This window comes from Mastigoproctus giganteus, chromosome 1 (genome assembly GCF_048544385.1).
Source record: "Mastigoproctus giganteus isolate SK-2022 chromosome 1, ASM4854438v1, whole genome shotgun sequence".
NCBI classification, from domain to species: domain Eukaryota; kingdom Metazoa; phylum Arthropoda; class Arachnida; order Uropygi; family Thelyphonidae; genus Mastigoproctus; species Mastigoproctus giganteus.
The window spans coordinates 98,950,567-98,968,723 of NC_143575.1; the positions used below are offsets into that span (position 1 = coordinate 98,950,567).

The following is an 18,157-nucleotide window of genomic DNA, read 5'->3' on the forward strand; positions in this document are numbered from 1 at the left end:
TTTTCATCGAAGCTGCAAATGAAATTGCGTTGCGTTTCCTAGGCTTAACCTCCAGACCATTCAAAGCAACCCAATTAGCGAAAGCGTTGAAGCAGCCTGAAGGTTAACTGCATTATCTTGAGTGTTGATACGTGAATATAATTTCACATCGTCGGCAAACATCAAGATCTTAATACCACATCTCTCAACAAATTGCGATAGATCATTAACAAAGATGGTGAATAAAAGAGATGATCCATGTGCTACTCCTCTCGATGGAAAAAATTCCTTTGAGATTTCCTGTCCGATGATCACCCTATGTTTTCGATATAAAATATAACTCATCAAACAGGATAGTAGAGGATCAAATATTCCATAGTAGCTTAGTTTTTTAGAAAGTTGATTGCGAGAGACGCTGTCAAATGCCTTAGTAAAGTCTGTGTAGATCACATCAATCTGTCCTCCGCGATCGACGGTATCTAGAACCTGCTGCTAGATAGTGAGAAGATTAGTGGTAGTTCAGCGGCCCCTGGTGAAGCCATGTTGCCTGTTGTAGATGAAGTGCTGAAAATATTCCATCAAACCAGTTGTGAAAGATATCGTCCAAAATTTTTTTTAGCGAGTTCAGAAGGCAGATGGGACGGTAATTATCTAGTGAGTGGATTGCGCTGCTCTTTGGAACAAGAATAACATCGACTGTTTTGGAGTGAGTGTGGTAAATACGAGTCTTTACGGAATGATTGAATATATGCAATATTATATGCATATGCACGACAACAACTTTGCACACAGAGCTCAAGTGGTGGAGGAACATCTTGAAACCTGAATGATATCGGCTGTGTCCTCTGAGAGATTAAGTGTATCATTCTTAATGACTTGAAATTGATAAGTTGAAGCAGCTGTAGCTGCAGTTTTCTCGGAAAACGAGGAGAAAATGGTCGCAAAAAGATCTGCTTTTGTTTTGCCACAGGTTGTATATAGGTTTGCCGTTTGAATCAATGATCCTGGTTCCTGTTGAGCAGTTATTAGAATTTTTAAGCATGTTTCAAAATGGCGTGAATGGAGATTCACGGTGAAACTGCGTTGAACTGATTGAATATAACGAGCGTACTGAATTCTGATCATCCTTTTAATGTTGCATCTACGTTCCTTGAACAGTGACATATATGTTTCATCACGTGTCGTCCTGAAGTGTTTTTCTGCACTGCTTTTTGGCAGTGCAGAAAACATGAGGAAATCTGTTCGTGTAATTTTTACTGAGAGATACGAAATCTTGAATGATAGAGGAGATTGTGCTAATAAGATGATCGGTGACTGCGACAAAATCAATAATCCGTGGGAAGGGAACCAATCAATGCAATCAAGTTTACGTCCTAATAATTGCCAGTCTGCTCTCCTAAAGTTCAGCGTGACTGGGACAAGAGTAGTGCATCTCCTCTTCTGTGATATGTTTATTTGACAGCTTAAAGCCTTGTGATCAGAAGGCAGAAATAAACTGCTTCCTAAATAAGGATCTAATTTGAGGCAAAAATGAGATCCAGCAACGCCTTGCCTATAGTATAAGGATGTCCATAAGAGACTGTGGCAACAAATCCCATTCTTCTACTAGGAAAAACCTTAGCTCACCGTAAGTCTGCGCTCGTAACCGAGGAGTTGGCTGTCGGCGTGCAATGCGACGTCCAAGAGCGTCCCCACACATGTTCAATCCGATTTAAGTCTGAGAGATCGTGATGGCCACGGCAATCGTCGGATATCTTCAGTTTCAAGATATTCCTCCACCACTTGAGCTCTGTGTTGTCGTGCATGAAACGAAAATTTCATGCACGAAAATTTGGGCCAATCGCACCCCGGAAAAGTCACACAAGGTTCGAAGATCTGTTTTCAGTAATTCTGCGCAGTTATATTACTCCTATCATAAAGATGAAGAGATGCGGCCGTTGATCATTATTCGGTCCCACACGAGAACACCGCCACTACCACCGTAAGTGTCCCTTTCTCTGATGTTGGAGGGATGGTACCGCATTCCTCATTGTCTCCAGTTGAAATAACGTCTAGTATCTGTTTGTAGGCTAAAACGGGACTCATCAGAGACCAGAACTGTGCCCCATTTGTCAGGGCTCGAAGTCACATGTTTCTACGAGCTCTGCGGTGGTTTTGGGTTAATGGGATACAAACAATGGCTTCCTTGCAGAGAGTCCACTTGAATTAAGCCTTCTTAACACAGTCGAGTTGTAAATCACTCGTTTTAATCACTCGAAGGATTGTGCCTTCTGGGGGTACCACAGTGGGTAGAATTTCCGTCCTCCCCACACCGGGCGGAAAAAGACCTGAGTTCGAGTCCTGTCGATGACGGGAGGAACTTTTATGGGCCTTTTTCACAATGTGGCAGAGTTAGTCGGTCTCAGGCGAGGGCAGCATAGTTTTTTCTCCCGGGAACTTGGGTTTTGAGTTCAGAAAAGAGAAAATCGACTCAGAGAACACACAATTTACAGACAATGTACACAGAGCAATATGGCCTTAGTCGCTGATGCTCCTGAAGCCTTACTACTAATTGAAGGATTCAATCTTAAGTTCCTCATTGTTTTTCTTTTACAGTTTTTGATTTATGCCAGCAAATCGAAACTTTAAATTCTCTTTATAGTGTATTGCATTTTGCTGTTCAGTTGTTTTCCATTTAAATTGTGTTTACAGTTTAAAATTCTCCCTAAAATTACAGCATTAAAATGCATTCCATTCTTTTATAGTAACTCATTTCACGTGCACGACAGTGCAATGTTTTCATCTGTCACGTGTTTTTTTGCTCGCGTTTGCTACCTTTTGAAATTTATCTGTTTTAATTTCATTCCTGGTTAAACTAGAAATTCTTTTAAAAATATTCGAGGAAAGTTTTGAAAATTGCTGACTTGTACACCGAATTCTTTTTGTATGTCGGGTGAAGGTGGCGTGGGGGGATTACATAAAGCTAAAATTAATATTACCACCTTCCCATTTTCTGTTTAACAAATGATGCCTATCATACCCAAGCACGAAAATTGAGGTATTTAAATAGAAACGAGTGTGAATTAACAAAGTATTAGCATTAGCATTAGCATTAGTAGAGGCATTTGATGCAAGAAAGCAAGCTTATGCAGCATCAGCCAAAAAAAAAAAAAAAAAAAGTAACATAAATAAATAAAAATAACCACTTCCACTTCACCCCTCTGTTCGTTCGAAATACCTGTCCAGCTGAGCCTTAAACTTATTTAGGCTATCAACTTCCACGACAAGGGATGGAAGTCTGTTCCACCCACCAACCACCCGCTGGCTAAAGGCAAATTTCCGCACATCTATCCTACATCTGTCTTTCCTCAATTTGAATTTATGCCCTCTCAGGTGATTTTTCTGAGCTAGAGGAAGAATCCCATCAGCATTGAGCATGCTCAAACCATTCAAGGCTTTGTACACCTCTATCAGATCACCCCGCTGGTGCCTAGTTTCCAGACACTGTAATTTGCAAAACTTAAGCCTTTCTTCGTAAGAGAACCCCTTTGTCCCATTCACCAATCTAGTTGCCCTTCTCTGTACTCGTTCCAGCAGCTCTACATCCTTCCTGAAATGAGGCCTCCAGGCCTGTATACAGTACTCTAGGTGTGGCCTGACCATTGCCTTATACAAGGGAATAATCACCTCCTTATCCCTGCTAGAAAAATTTCTATATATCATTGACAATACACCATGAGCTACTCTTGCAGCTCGTCTGCACTGCTCAGAGAACTTCATATCTGCCTGCACCACCACCCCCAGGTCCCTTTCATTCTCTACCACTGTCAGTGTAGTACCACAGAGTTGATACGTTGCTCTGGGGTTGCTGTTTCCCATATGTAGTACTTTACATTTGTCAATGTTAAACTTCATTTGCCACCTCGAAGCCCATCTGCTCAACCTTTCCAAATCCTGTTGCAGCAGCATAGTGTCAGTAGTGTCCTTGACAACCCTGCCAACCTTCGTATCGTCTGCAAACTTGGACATTAAGCCTGATATACCATCATCAATATCATTTATAAATACAGAAAACAATAAAGGCCCCAATACTGAACCCTGAGGGACTCCACTAATAACATTAGTCCACGATGAGCAGTGTCCATTGATTACCACTCTCTGTCTTCTCCCCCTCAACCACCCCTTTATCCATAGCAGCAACTTGCCTCCAATGCCACACTGCTCCAATTTGTGCAGCAGTCTTCCATGTGCAACAGTATCAAAAGCCTTTCTAAGATCCAAGTATATAATATCAAAGTTATTCCCTGCATCCAGTTCTTTTGTGACTGCATCATAGTATCCAATCAAATTGGTCAGGCAAGACTTCCCCTTAACAAAACCATGCTGTGTCCTAGCTATAACTGAAGTCTTGTCTAGATGATCCTGCAGTGCTTCTTTCACCAGTGCCTCCATTAATTTTCCGGGAACAGAAGTTAAACTCACAGGTCTATAATTACTTGTGTCAGCCTTTGATCCCCCTTTGTGAATTGGGGTCACATTTGCACATCTCCAGTCAATGGGTACCTCCCCTGAGTCCAAGGAAGCTCTCATAATTATGGCTAAGGGTTTGCTTACCTCCTTTGCTGCCTCCTTTAATATAACTGGATAGATCCCATCCACCCCAGGTGCCTTTCTTGTGTTTATCTTCAACAATTTCTCCTCCACTTTGCTCTCAGTTATTACAAGATTCTCTAGCTTACTGCTAGAGTTGAATACACCTCTGGCATTCCCCTCGCTGAATAACTCCTCATGTGTGAATGTCGATGCAAAATATTCATTTAGTTTGTTAGCTACCCGAGCAGGGTCATCAACAGTTGACCCATCGATCTCAAGTGGACCAATCTGATTCATCCCCTTCCTTCTAGAGTTTACATAAGTAAAGAACTCTTTGCTGTTTTTCTTCGCATCCCTTGCCAAGGATCTCTCGTAATCTGCCTTCGCCTGCCTAACCTCCTTTGTAACTTGGTTACAGATCAACTTGTATCTATCATAGGCGTCCGTGTCACGTGTTAATTTGTATGTATCCCATGCATTTTTCTTCTCTGCCATATGCCTCATTAGTTCATCTGACAACCATTTAGGCCTAAACCTTGAACAATATTTCTTAGTTGGTATGTAAAGCCTAGTAGCTTCCACGATAAGTTCTTTGAATGCTTCCCATTTTGAATTTGCTGTTGGCAATATCATCAGTTGATCCCACTGTATAGAATTTAAATACTGTCTCAGTCCATTGTAGTCGCCTTTACGAAAGCAATGCCCCTTCCCTTTACCCCTAATGGTAGTTACCTCTTTGAGTAACTCCCACTTCAGCACACTGTGATCACTGCCACCAAGTGGTTCATTTATCTGCAGATTCTTAATGCATGAAGAATCACTACTGATAATCAAATCAAGAGTATTACTCCCTCTAGTTGCCTCCCGAACATGCTGATGTAGAAAACAATCATCCAATAAATCCACAAAAGCCTTGCTACTGTGTGAGTGACCAGCCCCCAAATTCCAGTCAATATCTGGGAAATTAAAATCCCCCATTATAAGACTCTCTGATTTACTGGCCCACTCTATTTCTCCGAACAGTTTCTTATTATACTCATCAGAGTCATTAGGCCTATAGCACACTCCTACTCTCAATTTTGATCTCCCAATGCTTATGTCACACCAAACTGACTCGACACTGCACTGTCCAGCGATGTCGACTGGCTTCACTTCCTTGGATTTTATGTGTTTTTTAACTAATAGCATAACCCCTCCCCCCTTCCTATCCTGTCTATCCCTTCTGTAGACGTTGTACTCCCCAAATTCCAGTTCTGCATTTCTTATATCTGTGTGACACCACGTCTCTGAAATCCCCACAATATCTGCCTTTGATGTTTTGAGCAATACCTCAAATTCATCAAATTTATTTACTAAACTCCTAGCATTGGTGTACACACAAGTATACATGCACCTGTTCTTTTTCTTAGCTACCCTAACACAACCCATGTGTTTACTTGTACCCCAATGATTCCCAGCAGTCTCTGAAATATCCTGCATCTTATTTTCCAGGCTGCGGCTCATTCCAATAGAAGCAGTGCAAGAATCACTTTCACCTCTGCCAGTGGCTACTGTTAATCTATTAGTCCTTGTATCCCCCCAATCTAGCAGTTTTCCGACCCACCTAACATTGCCTCGATAGCATCAGCAAACATTCTTGCACCCTTTCTATTTAAGTGTATCCCATCCCTGTAGAAGCAGTCTCTCCTGTTAACAAGTACAGACCAGGCTGAAAAAAATTCTACCCCTTGAGCCCTGCACAATCTTTCCAGGGCCGAATTGATTGACAGGGCTCTCATCATATACTCCCTCCTATCGTGTCTGGGCAGAATTGCAGACACTTTCAATTTCAACCCTAATTCACGGCTTTTTTTCATCAGTGACCTGTACTTGTCAAGTAATTCCGCCGGTCTCCTACTCTTAATGTCATTAGTGCCAACGTGTACAACTATATCACCTTTTGTGCCCTTAAAAGATGATATCCGCTCTACAACGTCATCAACTTTTGCCCCTGGCAGACATACCCTGGTCCTATTCCACCTATCCTTTTTACAAAGCATGTTTCCCGTTTCCCTGACAATAGAGTCACCAACAACTACTAGTTCCTTTGGGACCAGCGCATTCTGCCTTGGGGGTTGCCGCTGTGTTCCGCGATGACCAAGTGCAAGCTCTGGCATTGGTGTGGGCAGCTGAGAGCTTGATGGGCCCCTCACTTGTAATCCTTCGAGGGCATCCACCCTATCCTTCAAGCTCTCATATAGGCCCATAACAACGCTGAGTTGTCGCCTTATCTCCTTACACTCCTTGCATCGCACACACACAAAGACATCCCCCATGGCAGTATCATGTTCCATACTTGACTGCTCCGCAAACATCAAGCAAATAGTGCATCTTACAAGGCTGTGATTCAGAGGACAACTGCCCCCCTCAGTTCTCCCCTGGGCCACAGCATTCCCATTGGCTTGAGCCCTTTGCTTTGCTGCTCTGGTTTGAGTCATGATTTAGATTTACTTTCAATAAAATTTCAATTTCTGTACAAAATTAAATCCTAAACTTGTATCCAAACACAGTTATAACGCTATATTTACGTTTCAGTAACGAGTGTTATCTGCGAAATCCCTTTATATAACTTTCGTATCAAGTTATGTATTAATTATTTGTTTTTACCAATTATTTATGTTACGTAACCTAAGTGGTTATATGTATAATTAATTATGTTAAATATAATTAATTATATTACGTTTGTAATCTAAGTCGTTATATGTATTTATTTAAACGTACAATGTAACTGCTAACGAAGTTCAACTAACGCTATCTAGTACGGTATATCGTATCACAAGGCGGGTGTGGAGTATCGCTTCTAAGGTTTTTATTTATTTATTTTTTGAATCAAACTAGATGTAGTGAAGTGGATATAGCCAATATTGTAACTGTCATGTAGGCTTATTTTTATATTCAGATGTAATATAAAAAGGTTGGGAGTACAGTAAGTTCGTGAAAACATTTTCAGTTCAATTCATCGCTGGAACGTGCTCACAGTAGTCCAAAGACTGTTATAAATTTTTAATTAAATAAGCAACCGGAGCGTAGGAAAGAAAATAAAACTATTTGCTGTGTGGAAAATTTTGAATAAACTACATGTTAAGTTTTTTTTGAACGAGTTGAAACCGTTTGCTGGATTTTCATTTTTTCTCCTTTTAACTTAGACAATTTATTGGTGACTATATTGAAAGATGGGTAGAAATTAATTCCTTTGTATATTTTTTTTTCTAAAATGAAAGAAGTGTATAAATAATCCTGGTTGGTTCAATAGGTTATGCTGGGGGGGGGTTACTTAGCGATTCCAAATCATGTTTATTCCATTGATTAGGATGGTGTATGCACCAATGTTGGAAATCAGAATTACATACTAGAATTATATACTACTCATATGAAAGAAAAGCATTTATCATTGATAATATTTCTGTAATATTTGTAGTCTTAACAATTCTTTGGTTACAGCCAGCTGCACCAAATATTGATACGTGAAAAAAAGAAAAGAAAAAAGTATTTAAATAATTGTTAATTACATTCCAATTTTATTCAAAATTTTTACATAAATCTTTCATTTCCTTTCTCTTGAAAATGATGGTTGATACAAAATTTTAAAGCTCATATTTATTCAGCAGACTTATTAGAACTACTACTTAATAATAATATTCTTAATATTTCTTTATTAAGTTAAATTAAATACATTCCGTATTCTCACAATAGACTGCGTATAAAACAATAATCAGAAATACAAAGGTAATTCACCAACACCAGCATCCATCCAACAGTATAGTCAGAAGGCGTCCAGTTACATTTAATTTACCAAAATAAGGATAATAAAATAAATGTTTAGTAAGTTGAGTGCGCGAGAGTCGCATTTGGGAAGCGTCTATTGAAGTTATGTAATATCTGGAGCTTAAGTTAGAAGGAAAGGGGTGCTGCGGAGGTTGTCTTCCAGGAAACTCCACGCCATCCTGTTCCATATGTTGATGTAATCATGTTTGAATGAGATAGATGTGATAACGCCTTAATTTTCAGGAGTGTGGGCGTGTACCAAGGGTTGTAACAGAGGACACTTTTGGATGTGATGTAGGGCTAGTGAGATTACTCATTGGTCTTACTTCAACACCGAGATTTCGAAGTCCAATACTTTCTTGAGGATGCTGCGGAAGCTGGTAGACCAGACTTTTAACGGCATGGAGAGCATATTATTCAAGTAAGCTGCGAGATACTTCCTGATGATTTCTTTATTGTGAGTTTTACACAAATTTATCTTTATTCCCAAGAACACTCTTAAGGATTTTGAGTAATGCGATTGGATATGTTGCTTTAAATTCAAGTTTATATCGATGATTGCTGTTAGGAATTTTAAACTATTTGTGGGAGTTATTGACGGTAGAAGCTGTCATTCTCTGGGTAAAATGAGTACTGTACTTGATTTACTAAGACCGACAAACTCGACATTCAGAAAGTGTTCACATAACTGTTCAGAATTTCTGAGAAGGTTTTCCTATCATCAGGATCACTTGCATGGCTGTTGGTTGCATGGAATTTTCGGTGTTGCATACCATGCCATGGTCCTTGGATGGCATGTAACACACAATATCATCAGTATATGAAAAGAAGCTACAACTTGATTCATTAGTGGAGCGAATATTGCAACAAAGAGCAGGACAGATAGAGATCTCTACCTTGTGGGATTCCTACATCCACCATTTTACAAATGTAATGTTATTATGGGTGAATTGATCTCCTAGATAAATGAGTTTTGAGGAGTCGAGTAGAATTCTCGATAACTAGGAGCGGTGTGATTTGGACCGAGTGACATGCAGATTTCAGTTCAAGAAGTCTGCATGGACTGTCTGCTTTTTTTTGAAGGCCGCTGTCAGGTGGTCATTCCACCACTGTTTAGAGTGAGGACTAATGATGCATATTTTGGACATTGCAGATATGGTAATGAATTCCATCCATCTTGACGTTCATGGGAAGCTTCATTGATGTTCAGCTCAACAAATATGTTTCGCTAGTATAGTTGAAATAGGGTAATGACCTATGTTGATGTTTTTAAGGATTATACATTTTCCTAACTGGCGATCATCCATCTTTAGGTGCTGGCAGTGATATTATCACAATGATCGTATTGTGATCCGCAGGAGGAGGTTTTCAGATGTAAATCAGGTTTCTTCTGAACAGTTAGAGAAGATGTGCTGCAGGATTGCGTTGTCAAGTGAGGGATCAACATGGCCAATGCCTCTTCCTGTTCAAGGACAGTGTGGCGACGAGTCACTTAGGATGATAATCTTTTTTTTTTTATGATTGATCGTGAACGACAGTAATGCCAGGAGGTTGACGACACAATCCCCTTTTCTTTAAAGTAGCAAAATTTCTTTCTGGTTTTTGTTTAGCTAAATTTATTCAGTTGTATCATACAGTTTCATGGCTACTCATAAAATTTATCCAAAAATAAATCTAATATCGAATGATTAACCTATGATATAAGCAGGTCAGTAATATTGCTCTGATAGCCAAAGCGTGCGTAAATAACCCCGAATGTTAAAAATAAACGCATATTTTTATGAAGAATTATCCACTTTTCTCCCTATTTAACATCGTAATGAAATTCTGCGGTAAACACCCTTTAGAGGAGAAATATTTCTAGCGCATTAATTTAAATAAACTTTCCACAGAAGCAAATATAATAATCACATCTTTAACATATGAGAGAGCGTAAAACCAATATTTATCTTCAACGAGATTAATTAATGATGCATGACATGTATCGAGCAAGTTCGCTTGATTATGCAACAATATGCACAGCTCTGCGTAATGAAGTATCCGTTGCCATTAGCAACCCACTGTGAAAACTCCACCATCATCTCAAAGATAATCGCGATAAAAAGGAAATCTGACCGAGGAACAAAAGACTTGTAGCATGCGTGCATCTTAGAAGATGCGAATAGTAGTAGGATACTCTAAAACTAATAAAATTACTGCACGCCATAGGCATCTTCACTTACCTTGTTAACAGTGTTATCTAGTGAGTCCGGGCTGGTTATATGGAAGCACAACAGGAACACGCTGGCATCCTGATAGGCCAAGGGACGAACAGTATCGTATGCAGGGGCACCTGGGGAACAAAGAGACACGAGTTAAGCCCATGTAATTGTGTGTCTGATTACGATGAGCTCTACTTTCAGGAAACAGATGGTAAAGTCTAGTTTATGATGGTGGTGGTGGTGCAAGATTGGATTTCTGTCTTTTGCGAAAGCTATTAGCGCAGGCTGTTGGAGTGTAAATATGACGCGGCCATTTTGAAATAATAAAACGATTATTTATTTATTAAGTCGATGGCAGGTGTGGTGTTACCATTTCTAGGAGACGCGCACTATTATTACATCCTCCTTCTCTGCGTTAATAATTATGCACCAACGGAAAGACTGTTGTGAATAATTGCCAGCTGGTTGTTCCGGTTCTCTCTCTCTTTCTGGTATGTTAGAATAACAAACTCGTTCTGCAGGATTCCTCATATAATTTCACCAAAGCATACAGTCTCACGTGAATTAGAGCAAACATATTATTCACTTCAGACACTGTTGGCCGGCCAAGAAATTGCTGTGAATCAGTTGATTTTCTTTCTTTTAAAGTAGCTCATGAATGTTGATAATGGAGACCGAGACAACGTATATAACTGTGTAGTTTTAAATCACACCTAAGGCTAAAAACAAATCTTAGAAGGCAGCAGGAAATATGTTCAGCCAAGAACTGCAGTTCTTAATGTAAATTATTTTGACCCACATTGCCCTTTTATATTAAGATAAGGTGTGGTTTCTTCTAAACAGCTGCATTTAACTCGGATTTAATTTAGAGCAGTTTTATGGTATGGTAAAGAATCTGTAAGCGAAGTTTTCATTCTGGACCTTAGGGTATTTTGCTTCTTGATATTGTTTACGGAATTTCTCTTAGCTGCCCCTGTAATCAACTTATTTCATTTAAGTACATTGGGGAATTTCAAGAATTTTTATGGAGTCCAGATTAAGCGTTTCATTAACGAAGAATTTTTAAAAATCAGCTGAACTAGCTAAAAATGGAAGTTTTAAGGTAAGGCACCTTGCAAATTGTCTTGGGTGATTGCTCTCCAAGGTTTGTTTATTTATTTATTTACTTTCTTTGAGTTGACATCATATACTCGGTAGATATTCTTTTTGGTCAGATATCTTAATGGTAATTCCTGATTTTATTTTATCATGGGATAAAATAAAATCAGCGGTTTTCCCATCAGTAAATAACTAACTGGTATACATCTTCACACCTTGTTGGAAAACTGGTGGCTTATTTCTGAATTAGTCATTTCTGCTCACTGTTTACATCTACAGTTTTTATTTACATATATGCAAATATACATATATGCAAATCACATACACTGAAAGGACAGAATTCATGGGATTCCTGGTTCCTGGGAAACGCGACGCTGTCACCCCTCTCGCTGGTGGACGAACCCACTGCTTGGCAGGTATATAGGTACACTGCATTCACGTAGACGATAATTAGATTCAGTATGGATACACGTCGTGACTTAACTGACTTTAAAAGAGGGATGATAGTGGGTGCCGGACGCATGGGTCACTCTGTTGCGGAGGTGGTACAGAAATTGCACTATCCCAGTTCGACAGTATCAAGAGTGTATCGGGAATACGCCATTTCATCGTGGAGAGCGCTGTGGCCGAAGAAAGGTGGTGGATGAACGTAGCTGTCGATGTCTGTCTCGCATTGTTTCAGCCAACAGGAGAGCGACGGTGGCACAAATCACCGCCGACTCAAACGAGGGACGTGCCAGAAATGTCTCCACTCATCAGGCGATCATTAGCCGCAATATGAGCCGCCGACCCACCAGAATCCCATTGCTACCACCACGACACAGGACTCGATGCCTCAACTGGGCAAAAGAACATCGGCACTGGATCTTGGATGATTGGAAACGGGACTCCTAGTCCGATGAGTCCCATTTCCAGTTGTTTCGAGCGGACGGGATGGTGCGTATCTGGCGGCAACCGCACGAAGTTATGAACCCGTCATGTCAACAAGGAACTGTTCAGGCAGGAGAACGGTCGGTAATGGTGTGGGGCGTGTACAACTGGCACACGTTGAGACCTCTGGTACGTCTACACGCATCTCTGAGCGGTCCAAGTTACGTGTCTATCCTTGCAGACCATCTGCATCGCTTCATGGTCATTGTGCACCCACAGGGAAATGGACTCTTTCAGCAGGACAAAGAGCCTCCCCCACAGAGCCGTGGTGACTAGAACATAGTTCGAAGAGCATTCCGCAGATTTTACCACCATGGAATGGCCTTCCCGTTCACATGAACCCTGTGGAGTATCTTTGGGATGTTTTGGAAAGGTCCGTTCGAGCTTTGGACCCTCCACCCAGGAATATTACGGAATTATGGACAGCGGTGCAGCAAGCTTAGATGAAAATACCTGTGGAACGCTTTCGTAAACTAATGGATTCAATGCCTCGCCGTGTGACTGTCCTTATCCGGGGAAAAGGTGGTCTACCCGTTACTAGGTAGGTGTCCCATGATTTCTGTACACTCAGTGTACACTCATCCGGTTCTGCTGGGAAACTCTATCTGATTATAAACTATCCCATACAAAGCCGTGAAAAGCAATAAAACACCCAAGACTATAGAAAAATATATACGTATGTTAGTGCCCGGCGGTACCTGGAGCAGTGTTCAACTCTGTCAGTAATCATTGCACTGTTTACAGAATGCTGCCGTTTGGCCAAATGTATATCACATGTTGTTTTATGTTCCACCTTAACTGGGCAGCAGCAAAGGGCATCCTCAGCACGAGGAGGTGGGCCTGAATTAACTCAATTGTCCAAAAAGGATGAGATCCCACCCACCGAAGGCAGTACTAAATCGGTGATTGCCAGCAGATTTCTCTAGTTGTTCAAACTAGAGAGAGAGAGAGAGAGAGAGAGAGAGAGAGAGAGAGAAGAATAAGTCACTGAAGGCTTCGTGAATTTCAGTACTAGTAAGGATAATCCTGACATGCAAGCAGGATGCCAGAAGAAAGCATCCATTCACAATGATGCGTCGTTAGAACTTGTCGTGGGATTTGTCAGTAACTGCCTTCTTTTGTTGAAAACATCAACAGAAAACTGTTGACGTTTTCAACAAAATGGTTGAAATTGGAGACAGTTTCAATCAAAACGTTTATATTGTCAGGCGAGAACTGCGGAACTTTTTTTCAGGAGAGATTTTCTAAAGTCAAAATAATAAGGGCAATGGAAGATAACGTGTGCCCAGTCTTCTCGCTGCTGACAAAGGCAAGTGTCATTATTTTCTAAACCCAACTGAACAAGTTTCGATTTGATGGAACTGTGCCCAGTGGTGAGAAAAGAGATGTAAATATTAGGAGAGACCTAAGATGAAATCTGCCGATCAGAAGCAAACAGCACATTATCGATGAACTTGTATGTGTTTCTGCTCGTGGTCCAACGATCTTGTCAAATGTTATTAAATTCCGTCCAGATACACCTCCTTTCCTGCTTAAAATCATTTGGAGTTTGCAGTAATACCAGAAAATAAATTCCACCGGAAATGCGTGCTTGAGATGATAACAGTACGATCTGAATATAAGATAAAGATCTAACGGCAGTGTCCTACCTATTACTTGTAGGGTATCCGTAGAAACTGTCCTGCAGGCGTACAAAGCAGCATTGAGTGCTGAAGAAAGTACAGTTTAAGTCGAAACTGCACAGTTTTAACACGCTCAAACCACATAGGAGAACCATGAGCTACAGTTGGAAGAAACACAGCATTGTAGTAGAGTAAGAGATTCTCACTATAGCCATAGTAAATTTCTTGACCTTTTTCAGAAGATTGTTGATGTGTAGGGTATAATCTAGCAGCACGACAATAGGATATTTCAAGTTACGGACGTAGGGTATTTGTTTGCCATCAATCTTAATACTAGGAGGGCATCCAGATGAAATTGATCGTTAAAAGGCTAGCTACAACTTCAATTGAAGAGGACTTTAGAAATTGCTCCAGTCATCGACGGGAGTCGAACCCAGACCTCTCGAAACGAGTGAAAAATGGCAAACCACTCTGGTCAGTGACTTCATATCTTCCGCTTCTCGATACTTAAGTTAATTTTCATTTTCGCTCTTAATTATAGGTACAGTTTTAGAGATGGATTTTACAATACGGAAACACCTTTTAGCTTCTTTCTGTACTTGTAACAGCGCATGTGACATAGCGGATATTGCCGAATGGATGCTTTGACGTCCTTAATGAAATTCGGTAAAATTCGGTCAAATTCAATTGCAGCGGGTATCGTGAAATTTGGATTACCACATTACTGTATAAATTTCTGTTTAATTGAACGTCAACAGTCTCTTTACCTGAGTTTTCTTAGTATATACCTTGAAACAATCTAACCCATTGAGGGGGTTGAAATTCTAGGCCTTCCCACGAGATGGTTGAGCTTCCCGTTCTTTATGAATCATTCTATACCCATCCGGATTGGGAGGGAGAATGACGAATGGCAGCTGTATAAATAGGTATCGCTTCATTGATTGCATCTGAGGTACTGATACTGTGGGACTGTTACTCGACTGTGTTTTTATTTCGGATACTAGGGTTCGTTCATCTGCAGAGGTTGTCGAGGCTTTTCTCTGCAAATAATGTTTATTAGGAGAGCTAACGTTACAACTACTGGCAATCAAACTGTCGCTTCTTTTGCTGATTGCAAGCTATAAGTGTCCCCTTGCTGATTGCCGGTTAACGGAGCGGGGATGTTCTCCTCCCTCCAGTGACCAGCTTTTCTGTTCGCCTGATTCGTCGGCGATCCGACTGAGTGGCGGAAGAGGATTAGCGAGAAGATTAGGGTTCTAGAGAACAATCAAGTTGATGAGCAAACAAACAGTTGGACACACACATTTCGTTAAACCCCCTCATATAAATAACCGGCGTTCGTCTATAATCCGTGTGGGGTTAACTGCACCCTCGGTTTCCAGAATAAGTTCATCAGCAGTGTACTGATAATAGAAGGCGGGGAACTAAATCACGGGTCACCTAAATTAGCTTCCTGCAAAAATCTCGCGTCACAGATGCGAAACTGGCTGAGATCATAGCAGATTACAAACAAATCTCTTCATTGTACTTGGACAGTAAACGACATTCGAGTCCTTTGATTTAGAGTACTCATGGAAAGTTTTATAATAAGTTAAAACGGGCAATAAATATAAATTAGTGGTGCCAGCCAGAAGTCGTCATTGGAAACGTTAATTCTTGGCTAGTTATAGTTAATTAGTGTGTATGTATTGTCTAAACATCTTGTGTTCATGCATTTGTAATAATAATTATATTATAGTTATCAGGTAGATCCGTTCTACAGTTTAAAATGAGATTGACCTGATCATAAGAGTGTAATGTGAGTGAGAACAGATGCTGAAAGGTTGGAATAAGCACAGAAAATGACACAAACAAAATCAGAACCAAATTCGTGTTTTGTGTTACAAAACAAAATCTCTTTCTCAGTAAACAAGTCGCTCACAACCTGTCCCACAACATACAAATCAAGTAACCATATAAAAAGCAGCTTCTTTTTGATAAAAACATCCTTATTTCACACTTTGGATGATTCTTTGAGGTGGCGAGTAATAAGAAGAATGGAGCTTATCGAGTGGCTAGATGTAACCGTAGCATTATAAGGAGACTGTGGAACCAGTTTCGAAATAAGCAAATTGTCTTTCGAATACTTGTTCGATGCTGTCTTTGTCACTTCAATTAAAAGATAATTGTTATCATGCTAACTGCGATGAGATATCGGAGCATAGCAACTTGCTTCAGAATTTCCTTTATCTGCAGGCATGCTTTGGCAGCACGCCTACAGTTAAAGGCATGTCATCTATGGTAGGTATGCCTTAAAGGGAGGAGTATTTATGCATTATGTCCACTATATGTTCCCTTGACCATTATAGACAGCTTTTCGACTGGACCAAGAAACAGAATGTCACAATTGTCTTCACTGATGAATCTATATATAAATAAGTTTTTTGTTTATACTCCAGGGCGATCACATATGATCAGAGGCGTTGACAAGATAGAGGATACAAGATCATCTTTGTAATTAGCAGCCACATCGGCTTGAATCACAGTCAAGTGAACTCGTGAATAACTGTACCCCCTCGTTTGACCTCTTGGCTACGACTGTCTACAAACCTTCAGTCGAATTCTCAATGCACTTTCACCTTGAAAGAAATAGATTCCACCTAGCTGGCGTTCCGGCACGCTTGGAAGAAGTGGTTTATTGATGTGGGCCAGAATCATTGTTAATGGACATTGCAGATATTCATGTGCTCTGTGAGGTACTTTATGGCTCTGAGGTATCGAGACGAGATTTTTCATCCTTATGTTAGCCCTTCTTCAGGAACAATTGCTTCAAACCTTTGTTTAATGGGCGATAACAAATGCCTTTATAAACCTTTCAAAGGAACCAATATCATCAGAGTGAGTGTAGATCCCGTTTGGAATGGCCAGCCATATCTCCACACCTCAGTCCAATATAGCCTGTCTGAAATTCTCTAGGAAGGAAGGCAGCCGGCATCGTTCTTCAAGCAAGAATAGGAACTGATAAACCCAGCACTAATTAACAGTCTTGTTTTAAACGAGATTATTAGAGAGCTAATTAGACAATTTCCATTGATTAACTTCATTTACACAACTTAATTTCAGACAATTTTTCAAATCATTGTGTAGTCCACTCATAAACACATTAAATGGAATTTCTCACTAACATTTTACCATAATCTGAGAAAGATTTATTTACGTTTTGTGTGTTTAGTTTTCAGCAGCAGTGTATTCGTATTTTATGATTATATTCCCTCAAAGTAATCTCCGGTCTCCTGTTGAACTCGATCCCAAAACAAGCGAGAGGCATCTGATATCATTGGGGCAATCTATCGCCCGCAGTATCTTGTACGCCTACCGTCCGGAAGCGTTGACCTCAGAGTGGCTTTTCATCTTGTGGAGCAAATTAAAGTTACAAGGACTCGTGATCGGAGAATGGGGGAAGAGTTCAAGGATTTCAGCATGACGTAGTATGAATCATTGCAGCAGTGATCATCTCCTGGCCACAGTATGATACGGCAGTGAATAATAAAATTAAAACCATTAAAAGATTCCCTTGCATTTAGTCCTCGTGCGACTTCAGTCTTTATCCAGGACTGTGGATCTTGCTTCATAATCGCAGGTCAGGGCAACTGCGGTATGCCCCTTTCCACCAAAAGAATAGTTTCCATTTACGCATACCTTTGAAACTGATGATGCTGCTGCACGCGGCCTGCCTCCTTTTCTACGTAACCTACATCACGTGATAACTGCTCACGAGCGGGTACATACAGCGGTGTTGCTGTTAATTTTTTAAAACCCCTCGCAGCGGTGAAATTAATGTCAATATGTGCCCCAAACTACAAGGTGCTAATTCTTCATTAAGCATGTAATCTTTCGGGGATAAACTGCAATCTGAAATTTTATTATGTGAGTTATAAGCAAATTACTTGTCCAAAATGTATAATCGATAAA

The 18,157-nt window shown here is 40.3% G+C and overlaps 1 protein-coding gene across 1 annotated transcript in view; it reads right to left on the reverse strand.

Moving 5' to 3' along the window:
* The window catches only part of LOC150091034 (rho-related GTP-binding protein RhoE-like), a 291,220-nt gene that overhangs the window by 15,266 nt on the left and 257,797 nt on the right, over positions 1-18,157 (reverse strand). The window contains exon 4 of the mRNA XM_090381338.1: positions 10,578-10,687. Coding sequence (XP_090237464.1) covers positions 10,578-10,687 — 110 coding nt within the window. The remainder of the gene's footprint in view (positions 1-10,577; positions 10,688-18,157) is intronic.